This window comes from Oncorhynchus masou, chromosome 5 (assembly GCF_036934945.1).
Source record: "Oncorhynchus masou masou isolate Uvic2021 chromosome 5, UVic_Omas_1.1, whole genome shotgun sequence".
Lineage (NCBI taxonomy): Eukaryota > Metazoa > Chordata > Actinopteri > Salmoniformes > Salmonidae > Oncorhynchus > Oncorhynchus masou.
This window is the reverse complement of record NC_088216.1, coordinates 15,439,995-15,458,245: the sequence shown is the minus strand read 5'-3', so window position 1 is coordinate 15,458,245 and position 18,251 is coordinate 15,439,995. Positions and strand designations below refer to the sequence as shown.

The 18,251-nt window shown below is 52.0% G+C and overlaps 1 protein-coding gene across 1 annotated transcript in view; it reads left to right on the top strand.

Moving 5' to 3' along the window:
- LOC135534181 (uncharacterized) overlaps positions 1–14,056 on the top strand; it is a 39,164-nt gene extending 25,108 nt beyond the window's left edge. Inside the window, exons 11-14 of the mRNA XM_064961290.1 lie at positions 9,025–9,102; positions 9,437–9,539; positions 11,248–11,381; positions 11,546–14,056. Coding sequence (XP_064817362.1) covers positions 9,025–9,102; positions 9,437–9,539; positions 11,248–11,381; positions 11,546–11,681 — 451 coding nt within the window. The 3' untranslated portion in view covers positions 11,682–14,056. The remainder of the gene's footprint in view (positions 1–9,024; positions 9,103–9,436; positions 9,540–11,247; positions 11,382–11,545) is intronic.
- The last annotated feature ends 4,195 nt before the right edge of the window (positions 14,057–18,251 follow it).

Sequence of the window (18,251 nt, the reverse complement as noted above, 5' to 3'; positions counted from 1 at the left end):
GAGAGGAGGGACGGTGAGTCGGGAGAGAGGAGGGACGGTGAGTCGGGAGAGAGGAGGGACGGTGAGTCGGGAGAGAGGAGGGACGGTGAGTCGGGAGAGAGGAGGGACAGTGAGGGAGAGGAGGGACAGTGAGGGAGAGGAGGGACGGTGAGGAGGGAGAGAGGAGGGACGGTAAGGAGGGAGAGAGGAAGGACCGTGATGAGGGAGAGAGGAGGGACGGTGAGGAGGGAGAGCGGAGGGACGGTGAGGAGGGACGGTGAGGAGGGACGGTGAGGAGGGACGGTGAGGAGGGAGAGAGGAGGGATGGTGAGGAGGGAGGGAGAGAGGAGAGAGGGAGAGAGGAGGGACGGTGAGGAGGGAGGGAGAGAGAGGGAGGAGGGAGGGAGGGTGAGTCGGGAGAGAGGGAGGGAGGGTGAGGGGAGAGAGGAGGGAGGGTGAGTCGGGAGAGGGAGGGAGGTGAGTCGGGAGAGGAGGGGAGAGGGAGGGACGGTGAGGGAGAGGGGGACGGGAGGAGGGAGAGGAGGGACGGTGAGGGAGGGGAGGACCGTGATGAGGGAGAGAGGAGGGACGGTGAGGAGGGAGAGCAGAGGGACGGTGAGGAGGGACGGTGAGAGGGGAGGTGAGGAGGGAGAGAGGAGGGATGGTGAGGAGGGAGGGAGAGAGGAGGGACGGAGAGAGGAGGGACGGTGAGGAGGGAGGGAGAGAGGAGGGAGAGAGGAGGGAGGGAGAGAGGAGGGAGAGAGGAGGGACGGTGAGGAGGGACGGTGAGGAGGGAGAGAGGAGGGACGGTGTGAGGGAGAGGAGGAGGGAGGGTGAGGGGGGTGGGAGGGAGGTGAGGGAGGGACGGTGAGGAGGGAGGAGGAGAGAGAGGGAGGGACGGTGAGAGGGAGGGAGGGAGGAGGTGAGGAGGAGAGGAGGAGGGGACGGTGAGGAGGGAGAGGAGAGGGACGGTGAGGAGGGAGAGAGGAGGGACGGTGAGGAGGGAGGGAGGGAGAGAGGAGGGACGGTGAGGAGGGACGGTGAGGAGAGAGAGGAGGGAGGAGGGAGGTGAGGAGGGAGAGGGAGGGACGGTGAGGAGGGGAGGGGTGAGGAGAGAGAGGAGGAGGTGAGGAGGGGAGGGAGGGGAGGGAGGAGAGGAGGGAGGTGAGGAGGGAGGGAGGTGAGGAGGGAGAGGAGGAGGGACGGTGAGGAGGGAGAGAGGAGGGACGGTGAGGAGGAGGGAGGTGAGGAGGGAGAGGAGGGGAGGTGAGGAGAGGAGGGGACGGTGAGGAGGAGACGGGAGGGAGAGAGGTAGGGACGGTGAGGAGGGAGAGAGGAGGGACGGTGAGGAGGGAGGGAGAGAGGAGGGACGGTGAGGAGGGAGAGAGGAGGGAGGAGGGACGGTGAGGAGGGAGGGACGGTGAGGAGGGAGAGAGGAGGGATGGTGAGGAGGGACGGTGAGGAGGGAGAGAGGAGGGAGGGGAGGGAGAGAGGAGGGAGGTGAGGAGGGACGGTGAGGAGGGAGAGAGGAGGGACGGTGAGGAGGGAGAGAGGAGGGACGGTGAGGAGGGACGGTGAGGAGGGAGAGGAGGAGGAGGAGGGGACGGTGAGGAGGGAGGGAGGGGGGGGAGGAGGGAGAGAGAGGAGGGAGGGAGAGGAGGAGGGAGGTGAGGAGGGGGAGAGGGAGGGACGGTGAGGAGGAGGGAGGTGAGGGGGAGAGAGGAGGGACGGTGAGGAGGAGGGAGGGGAGGGACGGTGAGGAGGGAGGGAGGGAGAGGAGGGAGAGGGAGGGACGGTGAGGAGGGAGGAGGAGGGAGGAGGAGGGACGGTGAGAGGGAGGTGAGGAGGGAGGAGGAGGGACGGTGAGGAGGGAGGGAGGTGAGGAGGGAGGGGAGGAGGAGGGAGGGAGGGAGGGAGGGAGGGAGAGGGGGACGGTGAGGAGGGACGGTGAGGAGGGAGGTGAGGAGGGACGGTGAGGGAGGAGGAGGGAGGGAGGAGGGAGAGGAGGGAGGGGACGGTGAGGATGAGGAGGGAGAGGAGGGAGGAGGGAGAGAGGAGGGACGGTGAGGAGGGAGGAGGGGGACGGTGAGGAGGGGGAGGGAGAGGAGGGGAGGGTGAGGAGGGAGAGAGGAGGGAGAGGAGAGAGGGACGGTGAGGAGGGAGAGAGGGAGGGACGGTGAGGAGAGAGGGGGACGGTGAGGAGGGAGGGAGGAGGGAGGGGAGGGATGGTGAGGAGGGACGGTGAGGAGGAGGGGAGAGGTGAGGAGGGACGGTGAGGGGGAGGGAGGGAGAGAGGAGGGAGGGAGGGAGGGAGGAGAGAGGAGGGACGGTGAGGAGGGAGAGGGAGGGAGAGGGAGGGACGGTGAGGAGGGAGGGAGGAGGGAGGAGGGAGAGGAGGAGGAGGGACGGTGAGGGAGAGAGGTGAGGAGAGGGACGGTGAGGAGGGAGGGTGAGGGAGAGAGGAGGGAGGGAGGAGGGACTGGAGGGAGGGAGGAGGGAGAGGGGAGGGAGGAGGGAGGAGGGAGGGAGAGGAGAGGGAGGTGGGAGGGAGGTGGGAGGGAGAGAGGGGGACGGGAGGGAGGGAGAGGAGAGAGGGACGGTGAGGGACGGTGAGGAGGGGAGGAGGGAGGAGGAGGGAGGTGAGGAGGGAGAGGAGAGGAGGGGGAGGGAGGAGAGGGAGAGGAGGGACGGGAGGGAGAGAGGTGAGGGAGGGAGGGAGAGGAGGGGGGAGAGAGGAGGGACGGTGAGGAGGGAGGGAGGGAGAGGTGAGGAGGGACGGTGAGGAGGAGGAGGGAGGGAGGGACGGTGAGGAGGGAGGGAGGTGAGGGGAGGGAGGGAGGTGAGGAGGGAGAGAGGAGGGACGGTGAGGAGGAGGGACGGTGAGGAGGAGAGAGAGGGAGGGATGGTGAGTCGGGGAGGAGGGGGACGGTGAGGAGGAGGGGGAGGAGGGGGAGGAGCAGAGAGAGGGACGGTGAGGAGGAGGAGGGAGGGAGGTGAGGAGGGAGAGGGAGGGAGAGGAGGGACGGTGAGGAGGGAGGTGAGAGGAGGGAGGGACGGTGAGGAGGGAGGGAGAGAGAGGGATGGTGAGTCGGAGAGAGGAGGGACGGGAGGAGGGAGAGAGGAGGGGAGGGAGGAGAGGGAGAGGGAGTGAGGGAGGGAGAGGGGGAGGGACGGGTGAGAGGAGGGAGGGAGAGGGGACGGTGGGAGGGGGAGAGGAGGGACGCTGAGGAGGGAGAGAGGAGGGAGAGAGGAGTCGGGAGAGGGAGGGAGGGTGAGGGAGGGAGAGAGGAGGGACGGTGAGGGAGGGAGAGGGACGTCGAGGGAGGGAGGAGGAGGGAGGGAGAGTCGGGAGAGGAGGGAGGGACGGTGAGGAGGGAGGAGGGGAGAGGGAGGGACGGTGAGGAGGGAGGAGGAGGGACGGAGGGACGGGAGGAGGGAGGGAGAGAGGAGGGAGGGAGAGAGAGGAGGGACGGTGAGGAGGGAGGGACGGTGAGGAGGAGAGGAGGTGGAGGGAGGGTGAGTCGGGAGAGAGGGACGCTGAGGAGGGAGAGGAGGGAGAGGGGAGGGTGAGAGAGGGTGAGGAGGGAGAGAGGAGGGATGGTGAGGAGGGAGAGAGGGAGAGAGGGTGAGGAGGGAGAGAGGAGGGAGTCGGAGGGAGAGAGGAGGGGGTGAGTCGAGAGGAGGGACGAGGAGGGAGGAGGAGGGGAGAGTCGGGAGAGAGGAGGGACGGTGAGGAGAGGGGACGGTGAGGAGGGACGGTGAGGAGGAGGGAGGGGGGAGGAGGGGGAGAGAGTGAGGGAGGGAGAGGAGGAGGGACGGTGGGAGGGTGAGTCGGGTGAGATGAGGGAGAGATGAGGGAGGGTGAGAGGAGGGACGTGAGGAGGAGGAGTGAGAGGGTGAGAGGAGGGAGAGAGGAGGAGGGTGAGTCGGGTGAGGGAGGGAGAGAGGAGGGAGGAGGGAGGGAGGAGGGTGAGAGGAGGGAGGGAGGAGGGAGGGAGGGACGGTGAGGAGGGTGAGAGGAGGGAGAGGAGGGTGAGAGGAGGGTGAGAGGAGGGGAGGGTGAGGAGGAGGGGAGGGTGAGAGGAGGGAGAGGAGAGGGAGGGAGAGAGGAGGGATGGTGAGGAGGGTGAGGGAGGAGGGTGAGAGGAGGGAGGGAGGGTGAGGGAGGGTGAGAGGAGGGAGAGAGGAGGGATGGTGAGGAGGGAGAGATGAGGGTGAGAGGAGGGTGAGAGGAGGGAGAGAGGAGGGATGGTGAGGAGGGTGAGAGGAGGGAGAGATGAGGGTGAGAGGAGGGTGAGAGGAGGGATGGTGAGGGGAGGGAGAGAGGAGGGTGAGAGGAGGGAGAGAGGAGGGATGGTGAGGAGGGAGAGAGGAGGGACGGTGAGTCGGGTGAGAGGCAGCCTCACCGCTGCTCCCTCCCTCCCCCCAGACTGACCATTAGATGCTCCCTCCCCCCAGACTGACCATCAGATGCTCCCTCCCCCAGACTGACCATTAGATGCTCCCTCCCCTCAGACTGACCATTAGATGCTCCCTCCCCCCAGACTGACCATCAGATGCTCCCTCCCCCCAGACTGACCATCAGATGCTCCCTCCCCCCAGACTGACCATTAGATGCTCCCTCCCCCCAGACTGACCATCAGATGCTCCCTCCCCCCAGACTGACCATCAGATGCTCCCTCCCCTCAGACTGACCATCAGATGCTCCCTCCCCTCAGACTGACCATCAGATGCTCCCTCCCCTCAGACTGACCATCAGATGCTCCCTCCCCCCAGACTGACCATCAGATGCTCCCTCCCCCAGACTGACCATCAGATGCTCCCTCCCCTCAGACTGACCATCAGATGCTCCCTCCCCTCAGACTGACCATCAGATACTCCCTCCCCTCAGACTGACCATCAGATGCTCCCTCCCCTCAGACTGACCATCAGATGCTCCCTCCCTCCCCTCAGACTGACCATCAGATACTCCCTCCCCTCAGACTGACCATCAGATGCTCCCTCCCCTCAGACTGACAGGCCATCAGTACAGTACAAAAAAATAAGCAAATTATTATGCTCACTCAGCTGTGCCTCACAAGCAATAGAACAAATCATCTACTTCCAGTGTGATCATATACCTACAATTTTTGAAATGGTCTGAGAAGAACAACATTGGCAGGCCGATTCAAGAGCAGCCAATATGCAGTGATGATATATAGGGCCTATAGCCTACTGTACAAACCTCATTGCTACAGAACTGTGTTTAATTAGGCTTATGTTTAAGTCATGTTTTTAAAAAATCGGAGCGGTAGATCTCTGCTCGCATTTTGACTCCGTGATCTTGACTCAGAAAAGGTTGTTGACCGCTGGTTTAGATTAAAATGTTAAACTATTTTTTCCTCACATTATAAATGCAACAATGTGCACAAGGCAGTAGGTTATGCGTGAATGTTTGTTCCATAATGAAATTAGCGGGAGAACACCATTGTCAAAAGAGCACTGCACATGCGAGCGGTTTCATGTGACAGAGATGAAAATGTCTGTTAGAAATTTTGAAAGAGGGGACATCTGATATGCAACAACTAGCATAGGGTTGCTGGTATGACTAGGATTGTGCCTTTGTCTACTGGACGACAAAAAATTATAAAATATAAATATATAGATAGAATATATAGATATAAAATAATTGCCTCCACAGTCTAATGTGTAGTAAAACCATGGGTTGGAACCGGTTTGGGGAACAGACCCCGAAAATGAAGAACAGAACCAGAACTAAGAACGAAAGTGATCTATACTGTACCGGAACAGAACTGTTATTTTAAAAGCATGGGAACCGGTTAATAATGTTATTTTCTTTCTGGGCAATTTTTTCCAGTCCCACCAAAAACGCAACAAAGTGCCTATGCAAAGCCCTCACTCTGTTACTCAGAAACTTAACCCAGTGTCTGCCTGCCTGCCAGCTGAAAATTGTGTGTGTGTGTGTGTGTGTGTGTGTGTGTGTGTAGGCTAACTGCCCCTCCCTCTGAAGCATAGTCTACTGTAGCTACTGATGTTACACGCTTGATTAAAATATTTTTTATTAGAGAAGAATGGATTAACCTTTTCATTGCTAGTTAAGGATACTATTGTACTATATACATGTTTTTATTTTAATTCTGGTGATGCTCTGCACACAAGCTTGTTAGCTAGCTTGCTCTGGTTTAGCTCTCAAACTTTAGGCAGAATTATGTGTATTCAGAAGGCTTTAATGTCTGCAGAGAGGCAATTCATTTTGCAGCAGTCATAAAACATCATATAAAAAATACAAATAAATAGCAAAGGATATTTTCCAGCAAATAGGCAGGGTACGGCAGTTTCCTAGTGTACTGTAGTGGAACTGAGAGTCATGATCAAGGGTTTGTTCTGGTCCAATGTTAGTTAAGCCAACTCTCTGAAGTTCAGGCATTCAACGTTCCTTCATAGAAGCTTCTCCTCCGCAGCTATGATTCTGATTCAGATATTGCATGTCATCACAACAATGCCTGTCATCACTTTATGACCAACTCCCTTCTCACCAGTGTATTTTCAGTCACATCTAGCAGCCTTCTCTACACTTGTCTGTCCAATGCATGTACTTAGCTTGTCCGCTGCATAGCAAGCTGCTCTATCCATTGGTGAAGTCATTTAATGTCAAAATAAATGTAAATATATATATATATATATATATTATATATGAGGTTTAAAAAGGAAGGATAGAAACAGTTCCTTTTGTTTGAACTGGTCCAGAACATCATTTTGCTGGTCGGAACAGTGGAACAGCACAAACAAAATCATGGTTCTGTTCAGAACCAATAAATTGGAAAATGATTTTGGTTCCAACCCCTGATTTAAAACGTTCAGGTTTCAATCAATTAAGTATGTTTTCAAAATGCCTACTGCCTCCATCTCATTGCAAAGTGTTGTGTGACGAGGTGATGAAGCCGTCCTGTTCATTTGCTGTTTTGAGGTGCTGTAGCAGCATCTCTCCTGCTGTCTGACAAATTTACCTCTCAGAGGCTCTGCATCTGTAGGCTGGACGCGTGTGATAAATATAATGCATTACGAATATACTGTACACATGGGACAATTTAATTCCATTCAATTATGCAAATGAACCTATAGACTGATAAGCATGACCAGTCAAATGTATTTAGATCATCTGAACAATGTTTTTTAGCCTATTTCGCAATGGGATTTGTTTCTTCTTCTCCCGGACAATTGGCCAATTTTATTTATCGGCTTTTCATTTTTTTTTTTTAAATCGGCCAAAAGCCGGCTATTACTGGCTAATGGAAACACTGCCCTATTCCCTATATTGTGCACTTCTTTCGTCAAGAGCCCTATAGGCCTTGGTCAAAATTAAAGAACTACAGTTGAAGTCGGAAGTTTACATACACCTTCGCCAAATACATTTAAACTCAGTTTTTCATAATTCCTGACATTTAATCCCAGTAAAAAAATCCCTGTTTTAGGTCAGTTAGGATCACCACTTTATGTTAAGAATGTGAAATGTCAGAATAATAGCAGAGAGAATAATTTATTTCAGCTTTTATTTCTTTCATCACATTCCCAGTGGGTCAGAAGTTTACATACACTCAATTAGTATTTGGTAGCATTGCCTTTACATTGTTTAACTTGGGTGAAATGTTTCAGGTAGCCTTCCACAAGCTTCCCAGAATAAGTCGGGTGAATTTTGGCCCATTCCTCCTGACAGAGCTGGTGTAACAGAGTCAGGTTTTTAGGCCTCCTTGCTCGCACACACTTTCAATTCTGCCCACAAATGTTCTATAGGATTGAGGTCAGAGCTTTGTGATGGCCACTTCAATACCTTTGTTGTCCTTAAGGCATTTTGCTTTCGAAATATGGTTGGGGTCATTGTCCATTTGGAAGACCCATTTGTGACAAAGCTTTAACTTCCTGACTGAGGTCTTGAGATGTTGCTTCAATATATCCACTCATGATGCCATCCATTTTGTGAAGGACACCAGTCCCTCCTGCAGCAAAGCACTCCCACAACATGATGCTGCCACCCCTGTGCTTCACGGTTGGGATGGTGTTCTTCGGCTTGCAAGCCTCCCCCTTTTTCCTCCAAACATGACAATGGTCATTATGGCCAAACAGATCTATTTCTGTTTCATCAGACCAGAGGACATTTCTCCAAAAAGTACGATCTTTGTCCCCATGTGCAGTTGCAAACCGTAGTCTGGCTTTTTTATTGCGGTTTTGGAGCAGTGGCTTCTTCCTTGCTGAGCGGCTTTTCAGGTTATGTTGATATATGACTTGTTTTACTGTGGATATGGATATTTTTGGACCCGTTTCTTCCAGCATCTTCACAAGGTCCTTTGCTGTTGTTCTGGGATTGATTTGCACTTTTAGCACCAAAGTACGTTCATCTCTAGGAGACAGAACGAGTCTCCTTCCTAAGCGGGATGGCTGCGTGGTCCCATGGTGTTTATACTTGCGTACTATTCTTTGTACAGATGAACGTGGTACCTTCTGGCGTTTGGAAATTGCTCCCAAGGATGAACCAGACTTGTGGAGGTCTACCATTTTTTTCTGAGGTCCTGGCTGATTTCTTTTGATTTTCCCATGATGTCAAGCAAAGAGGCATTGAGTTTAAAGGATTGACTCAAATTATGTTAATTAGCCTATCAGAAGCGTTTAAGCCATGACATCATTTTCTGGAATTTTCCAAGCTGTTTAAAGGCACAGTCAACTTAGTGTATGTAAACCTTTGACCCACTGGAATTGTGATACAGTGAATTATAAGTGAAATAATCTGTCTGTAAACAATTGTTGGACAAATTACTTGTCATGCACAAAGTAGATGTCCTAACCGACTTACCAAAAACTATAATTTGTTAACATGAAATTAGTTGAGTGGTTGAAAACGAGTTTTAATGACTCCAACCTATGTGTATGTAAACTTCCCACTTCAACTGTATGTAGGGAATAGGGTGCCATTTAGGTTGCATTCATAATGTTGTGGTGTTGCTGTAATGAATGTGTTTTTCACCATGGTCCCCTTCCTCCTCTTGTAATCAGGTCCCCCTGTCCCTCTCTCTGGGTGGGGAACGTCACCGTGGACCTCACTGAGAAGCACATATGGGACCTTTTCAAAACGTACGACCACCATGCCCCATTTCCATCTGTTTTAGTTCAGTAGCCTGACCTATCTATCTCCACATCCACTGTTTAGGCTTCTCTTGCTGCGACTTTCTTTGTTTCTGACATGGTGTGTGGTGATAATCATCAAGTAACATAACATTAACACCTTAAATGGTTCACTCAAAATGGCCGCCGGTCCCCCATCCCCCATACTATGACATTTATCTGTTTGTTGAGTTGGAATGGTGATCATTATTCTTTTACTTTCTAATTCTATGTTTTTACTGTAGGTGTGGGGAAATATAATTAGTATCAGAGTTCTACATTCTCTCTATGTTCTGTACCATAGGTGTGGTGAGATAGAGAGTATCAGAGTTCTACATGAGAAATTCTGTGCCTTTGTCAACTTCAAGAATGCCAACATGGCCGCTCGCGCCTTGGAGAGGCTCCAGGTGAGTGATGGGATGAAACATCATGCTGTCTAAATGCCTTCAACTATGTGAGTTGTACTTTCAATTCCTCAGCTTGAACTTAAGGAGTGTGTACTTTTGGGACTATGCCATTGTACCGTTGGAACTATGCTATTGGTTCCATTGCACTTTTGGGACTATGCTTTTGGTTCCATTGCACTTTTGGTCTATGCTACTGTACTTTTGGGAGTATGCTTTTGGTTCTATTGTCCAATTGGAATTATGCTATTTGTTCCATTGTACTTTTGGGACTATGCTTTTGGTTCCATTGTACTTTTGGGACAATGTTTATTTAACCAGGCTAGTCAATTATTAACAACAAATTATTATTTACAATGACGGTGAGGCTAAAGGCCTTGTGTGAGTACCGATAACCCCTCAAAAAAACAGTTTCAATCTAATGAACATAATAAAAATCGCCTAAACCTGTCCGTTCAAGATAGAGATATCAGTCCAACGCATCCGCCGATGTCACACTTGCGCGTCTGCGGTGAAAGGTGGCAGAGCGAGAACGATGTTTGTCAGACCATGAGACATCCCGATGTCACGAACCGGCTCTACGCCCGTAACAAAAGGGAGACAACGTGGAGATAAGGAGTAACAAAATATATATTTAGTAAATAAGTAACTAAGTATAATATACAATGGTGTGTAATCAGTAATCAGTAGTGTAAGTGAGTGTTTTGCATGAATGTGATAATGCAGGGTGTTGAAAGATGCTAAAGCAAACAACCAAAAAACACAACAAAATCTATAAAGGTGTCTGCATGGAGAGAGACTCCTCCATTAATGGGGAAGAGGTGTATTTATCCTGGGACACACCTGGCCCAGATGTTTCCCATGTAGCTGACGACCCTCCCAACTCCGCCCACCGGCATCCTAATAAGGGAACAAGAACAAAGAGAGAATACGGCAGACAGAGTGGGAGGGTCGTCACACCAAAAAAACGAAAACGTCTGTACCAAAACTTGATTAAAAATAGGTTTGACTAAAAGGACAACACAGACCGAAGACACTGGCAACAGCTCAAATACACCAGCAAACTGTGTGTGTGTGTGTGTGTGTGTGTGTGTGTAGTGTAAAACAACAGGCTTCCTTACATAAGGCAATACAAACTAGTGTCATGTGGTGACAACTAGAAACAGCTATATGGCTCAACAACCTGTTCATCTATTTAACCTTTGAACTCCTCCAGACATCAGATCCTGGTGTTTTAGGTTGGCCCTGAGGGAATTCAAGATCAGGGGGCTGAATAATGAAATGGACTATTAGCATAAAACACGATTGAGATCTGAGCTTGTATTATGTGTTCTCATTTTGAGCTGGAAGAGCAATGTTTCTTCACTGAATAAGAATGGACCAGGGTTTGAGGCTGCATGTTGCTACTGATGTCCACCTGACAGCACTGTAGAGCTCTCAATGTTGAGTCAGACGTCTCTGCATGATACACAGAGTCAAGAGCCTTCAGTGGAGAGCTTGAGTCTTGCACATAAATAGTATCACCATGGTCCAACACAGAGAGAAAAGTACAACGATTCAACTCCTTTCTGGCTGCAAAGGAAAAACAATCTTTGTGCCGGTAATAAAACCCAATACGTTGTTATTGGATCCATTGTACTTTTGGGACTATGCTATTGGTCCTATTGCATGTGGTATTTTGAATGTGCCTGCTGTTTGTCCTCCTGTCCAGGGTGTGGAGCTGGAGAGCACCAGGCTGGTAATCAGGTACCCAGACCGCTGGGTCCAGAGAACCCCTCCCTCTCCTCAGAGGACCAACTCTATAGGCCTCAACACCTCCTCAGCCTCCCATTACGCCTCCACAGGGTAAAGACATCCATCTGTCATTCAACACATCATTATGAGTTATTCTAAAGTGTTACCAATCAACTCATATACACTTTTGAAATGTACAAAGTGATGGAAGGAGGAAGCAGGAGCTCAGGTGCAGGTGTTTGTGTTTTCATGCTGTTTGTCTCTCTCTCTCCCAGGACCAGGAGGACGGCTCCCATCAATGGTGACGAGTGTTTCTTCTGGAGGACCACTGGCTGTTTCTATGGTGACAGGTGTCGCTTCAAACACAAGCCTGACCAGAGAGGAAGAGACAGGAAACCATGGCAACCCTGACCACCACGCAGGGACTGGATAGTACAGAGGGAGGAGAATGATGAGGATGAGGGACTGTGTCCCTACTTTAAAAGGGAACAGGAGGTTGAGGGTGGATGGGGGGGGTGTCACCCCGTTTGTAGTCCTCTGGCACAGACCACAGATCCCAGACAGAACACTGGACATATATAATGAGTGTGTGAAGTGTCAATCAAAGTGAAGAGGAGTGCACCTCTGATTTCCTTCCCCCTCTCCCTCGGCCGGAGCTGTGAAACATGGAAATGACATCATCATTAGAACTTGAAGGGATCTCTGCCCAGTGAACCTCCTCTATGATGAACATGTTGTACACACAAAAGGGGATGACATCTGTTGTTATCATGTGTTTTACTGTGTATGTATTTATGGTCATGTGACTGGACATGTGACCTGAATGTGTCACTGTGAGACTCAGTGCCAGCCTGATGCCATAGGGTGCCTGGTAATTGTCCCTACAGGGGATAAATAAACAATGCTTTTTAATTGAATATGGGGCACGTTCCAGGCAGACTAAATTGCAGTCACCTGCCTTCTCTCACAACACCTGGATAAGTGTTTAAGACGTCAGCTAACCCATCATGATATAGCAGACTGATGCAGGACTGCACAGTCAGTGACGTGGCACACAACCATGAGTCAGTCTGGAACGGCACCAGTGTCCATGGGGTTCTAACATCCAGACCACCTTCAATGAAACAAGTAGTGTACTACTGTGGATATTGGAACCAGACCCGTAACACCTTCCTAATATTGAGTTGCACCCCCCCCTCCTCCTCCTCCCTCATTTACGCTCAGAACAACCTCAATTCATCGGGGCATGGACTCTACAAGGTGTCGAAAGCCTTGCACAGGGAAGCTGGCCCATGTTGACTCCAATGCTTCCCACAGTTGTGTCAAGTTGGCTGGATGTCCTTTGGGTGGTGGACCATTCTTGATACACACGGGAAACTGTTGAGCGTGAAACACCCAGCAGCGTTGTAGTTCTTGACACACTCAAAGCAGTGCGCCTGGCACCTAATACTCTACCCCATTCAAAGGCACTTAAATCTTTTGTCTTGCCTGTTCACCCTCTGAATGGCACACATACACAGCCCTTGTCCCAATGCTTAAACATCCTTCTTTAACCTGTCTCCTCCCTTTCATCTACACCGATTGAAGTGGATTTAACAAGTGATCATAGCTTTCACCTGGATTCACCTGGTCATTTATGTTATAGAAATAGCAGGTATTCCTAATATTTTGTACACACAGTGTTCGCTCGGTGGACTGGCACATGTCTGTTCAGTGGACTGGCACATGTCTGTTCAGTGGACTGGCACATGTCTGTTCAGTGGACTGGCACATGTCTGTTCAGTGGACTGGCACATGTCTGTTCAGTGGACTGGCACATGTCTGTTCAGTGGACTGGCACATGTCTGTTCAGTGGACTGGCACATGTCTGTTCAGTGGACTGGCACATGTCTGTTCAGTGGACTGGTACATGTCTGTTCAGTGGACTGGCACATGTCTGTTCAGTGGACTGGCACATGTCTGTTCAGTGGACTGGCACATGTCTGTTCAGTGGACTGGCACATGTCTGTTCAGTGGACTGGCACATGTCTGTTCAGTGGACTGGTACATGTCTGTTCAGTGGACTGGTACATGTCTGTTCAGTGGACTGGTACATGTCTGTTCAGTGGACTGGTACATGTCTGTTCAGTGGACTGGCACATGTCTGTTCAGTGGACTGGTACATGTCTGTTCAGTGGACTGGTACATGTCTGTTCAGTGGACTGGTACATGTCTGTTCAGTGGACTGGTACATGTCTGTTCAGTGGACTGGTACATGTCTGTTCAGTGGACTGGTACATGTCTGTTCAGTGGACTGGCACATGTCTGTTCAGTGGACTGGCACATGTCTGTTCAGTGGACTGGCACATGTCTGTTCAGTGGACTGGCACATGTCTGTTCGGTGGACTGGCACATGTCTGTTCGGTGGACTGGCACATGTCTGTTCAGTGGACTGGTACATGTCTGTTCAGTGGACTGGTACATGTCTGTTCAGTGGACTGGTACATGTCTGTTCAGTGGACTGGTACATGTCTGTTCAGTGGACTGGTACATGTCTGTTCAGTGGACTGGTACATGTCTGTTCAGTTCAGTGATTTTATACTGTACATGATGTTCAGTGGACTAATTCAATTCAAGTTGACTAAAGTGACAATATGAGGAGCACAGAATGATTGATTGAGAGCATCAATGTAAAAAGACAATGTCTGTATCCTCTCAGCATGTGGGAGAGCTGAGTGAACAAATGACTACTGGTTTATGTCAATCAGTTGTATTCATTCATAATAAAATATAGTTTTATCAAATCAGATGAAGTTTCATTATTAAAAGTACATTTTATCTGCTGGCACGTGTTGTATATTTATATTTCCGTTTTCCTCTGATTGGATTGTCTGAATTCACTTGTCGAGTGACAGAGAAAAAAGACTGATGAAAGATGTGAATCCCTCTACTGGCAAAGACAGACCGTATCTAGGAAAACGGTTTAGGCTTTAACTGCTCCTCTCTGCCCCTGCTCCTCTCTGCCCCTGCTCCTCTCTGCCCCTGCTCCTCTATGCCCCTGCTCCTCTCTGCCCCTGCTCCTCTATGCCCCTGCTCCTCTATGCCCCTGCTCCTCTATGCCCCTGCTCCTCTATGCCCCTGCTCCTCTATGCCCCTGCTCCTCTATGCCCCTGCTCCTCTATGCCCCTGCTCCTCTCTGCCCCTGCACCTCTCTGCCCCTGCTCCTCTCTGCCCCTGCTCCTCTATGCCCCTGCTCCCCTATGCCCCTGCTCCTCTCTGCCCCTGCTCCTCTATGCCCCTGCTCCTCTATGCCCCTGCTCCTCTCTGCCCCTGCTCCTCTCTGCCCCTGCTCCTCTCTGCCCCTGCTCCTCTATGCCCCTGCTCCTCTCTGCCCCTGCTCCTCTCTGCCCCTGCTCCTCTCTGCCCCTGCTCCTCTCTGCTCCTCTCTGCCCCTGCTCCTCTCTGCTCCTCTCTGCCCCTGCTCCTCTCTGCCCCTGCTCCTCTATGCCCCTGCTCCTCTCTGCCCCTGCTCCTCTCTGCCCCTGCTCCTCTCTGCCCCTGCTCCTCTATGCCCCTGCTCCTCTCTGCCCCTGCTCCTCTATGCCCCTGCTCCTCTATGCCCCTGCTCCTCTATGCCCCTGCTCCTCTCTGCCCCTGCTCCTCTCTGCCCCTGCTCCTCTCTGCCCCTGCTCCTCTCTGCCCCTGCTCCTCTCTGCACCTGCTCCTCTCTGCCCCTGCTCCTCTCTGCCCCTGCTCCTCTCTGCCCCTGCTCCTCTCTGCCCCTGCTCCTCTCTGCCCCTGCTCCTCTCTGCTCCTCTCTGCCCCTGCTCCTCTCTGCCCCTGCTCCTCTCTGCCCCTGCTCCTCTCTGCCCCTGCTCCTCTCTGCCTCTGCTCCTCTATGCCCCTGCTCCTCTCTGCTCCTCTCTGCCCCTGCTCCTCTCTGCCCCTGCTCCTCTCTGCCCCTGCTCCTCTATGCCCCTGCTCCTCTCTGCCCCTGCTCCTCTCTGCCCCTGCTCCTCTCTGCCCCTGCTCCTCTCTGCTCCTCTCTGCCCCTGCTCCTCTCTGCTCCTCTATGCCCCTGCTCCTCTCTGCTCCTCTCTGCCCCTGCTCCTCTCTGCTCCTCTCTGCCCCTGCTCCTCTCTGCCCCTGCTCCTCAGTCCTTTTTTCCTGCGTCCCTTTTCTCCACCCTTCCCGAAGTGTGCAATAACAATCACCAATCACACATGTGCACACAGAGGCTCTGTTAACGGAGTTGTCTTATTTCAGGTGGAGAGTTCAGACCCTGTGAAGAAGAAGGGAGCTTCACTAACAGGTGACATGAACACAATTGTCTCAGAATGATTATTTCTATTCACTGAAATGACCCCAGTTTAACACTGTATGTGTGTGTTCTCCTCCAGAGAAGGGTATTCAGTTGTTTAAGCAGGGCCAGTACTCTCAGGCTGTGGACATGTTCTCTGAGGCTCTCCATTGTTACCCCAAAGTCCACAGATACACAACACCTTAACGCTTGACCTCTAACCTATGACCCCAAACACCACAGGCACACAACATCAAATACCACAATACTCACAAATTAGATGTGTGTAATCTTGTCCAAACTCTCTCTGGTTCTTTGGGAATAATTGCTACAGTTAAGGGTGTTTGGAGATCTACACCTCTGACTTCAGATGCTCATGAGTCCATCCAGCCTGATCCTGATTGGCCAAAGGGATACTTCCACAAAGGGAGTGCACTAACAGGGTTGAAGGTCACTATCTGAGCCATCTACTGTGAACTCGCACAATGCTTTGTGTATGTCTCTGTCAGAATTCAGACTCTCTCGCCATCTCTCTTCCTCCCCTCTTCTCTCCAGCGGTATGGTGAGGCAGAGGGCCATGTAACAGAGTGGAGGCTCCTCAGAGGAAGTGGAGGGACATCCCCCTTAGTTTCATCTAAAAAGGATAACATTTTAAATTCACTATGTAATCAAATAAATGATTAAAACACACTATTTTGCAATGAAGATCTATCGTAGCCTCAACAGCACTCTGTAGGGTAGCACCATGGTGTAGCTGGAGGACAGCTAGCTTCCGTGCCCTGGTACATTGATTTCCATACAAAACCTAGGAGGCTCATGGTTCTCGCCCCCTTCCATAGACTTACACAGTAATTATGACAAGTTCCAGAGCATGTCCTCAAACCTGTCAGAGCTCTTGCAGAATAAACTGACATTTTGAAAGCATAAGCTACAGCTAGCTAGCACTGCAGTGCATACAATGTGGTGAGTAGTTGACTCCGAGAGAAAGACAATAGTTGAACAGTTTTGAACAAACACATTTTTTCCAAAATGAAGGAGGAGCAAAATAGAGAGCGATAGATCAAACACCCTGCTGAAACAGAGGGATGCTATTGTAGCGACCCGCACAGACAGCTGTGTGTTATGTCTTAGGCTAGGATGTGGTTGTGTTGTACTGACCAGTACCCGGTGTTCGCGGGGTCCGACATGTCAGTCAACCTGCTATCTGCCAATCACGGGAATGCCTGGAATGTTCTGAGGCCGGGCATCCTGGTGGTTGGCGGAGTGGCGTGGAGGGGGGTTGGGCAGGGGGTGAGCATTGGAAGTTAAGACCAGGTTCAGCCTTTATTCTCTCTCTCTTACGTCTGGGCTGCCCAAGAGAAGGTCACGATTGGCTTATGGGTTATCTGTTATCTTTTTGGCGTGTGCTACGGCCCAAACAGTAGCCTGTGTAAAGTTGGTTTAATAAACCGTCAATTCGCAAACTCAAGCCTCTGTCTGGACAATTGTTCCTTTATGATCTAGTCAGGTCACTACATTGGTGTCAGAAGTAAAAACGTTGATACAAGTTAGCCAGCTAGCTAGCTGACTTATGTGGCTAGCTACCGTAGGTGAGAACGGGGGTTGAAAATGCGTCGAGGGAATCCGAAAGTGAAGGTGGAGGTAGGGGACGATTATGGCCAAGGAGGTGCGTGTGAATGGACGTCGGGGGTTCTGTCTGAGGAGATCGCCAGGGCGTCGGAGCGCAGAGGCCGCTTGAGGGAGGACGTTAGAGCGATGGCGGCTGAAGCAGGCATGAGTGCTTCGTCGACTGTATTTCGCGCGGATTCTGGTGGGCGGACCAAAGTGGCGACGTCGACGCGGCGTGACGAGGAATCTGGAGCTCAGGATGTAAACAAACATGGCGGCGCCCAGTTCCCGGCTGCGTCCGTATCTGTTAAGACCCCGAAGTATTCCGGTAAGGCGGATTGGGAAGCTTTTCATGCTCAGTTTGAACTGTTAGCTCATTTTAGGGGGTGGTCGGATGAAGAAAGGGCACTGCAGTTGGCTTTATGCCTCACGGATGAAGCTCTGGCCTGTTTGATATTGATTAGCCCCGAGGACAGGCATGATTATGGTGCTTTAGTGGGAGCACTGAGGAGGCGCTATGGACAGTGTGTACAGCCCGGGCTACTGCGCTCCGAACTGAGTAATAGACGCAGGCAGCCTGGAGAGCCTCTACGGGTGCTAGCTAATGACATTGAGAGCCTCTCTCGGCGGGCATAAGCTCACATGCCCCCTCCGTGCAGAGCGAGCTAGCACGGGACCAGTTCATACGGGCGCTCTCTCCTACGGAGCTGCGCATACAGACCCAGCTGGCTCATCCTGAGTCATTGCAGACAGCCTTGGAGATGGCTTTGGAGAGGGAGCTGGTGTGGGCTGGGGCTTCAGCTGGGGCTTTGGTGGGGGTGCAGGGAGACACACCCTCTGTGCGAGCTGGGGGCAGAGCAGCCCGGAGCCGGAAAAGCCTGCTTGGGTGGCCGAAATGACAAAACTCATTCGGGCTGTGTCGCTACAGGCGGCACGAAACACAAGCCCTGGTCCCAGGGTCTGCTGGGGTTGTGGCCAGCCAGGCCATCTGCGCCGAGATTGCCCCATGTCCCCCCAGAGCTCAGGGAAACGGCTCGGGGTCCGCATAGACCGGGTAGTGCGGACCCCTGGCTTTCTATCCCAACCACCATCAT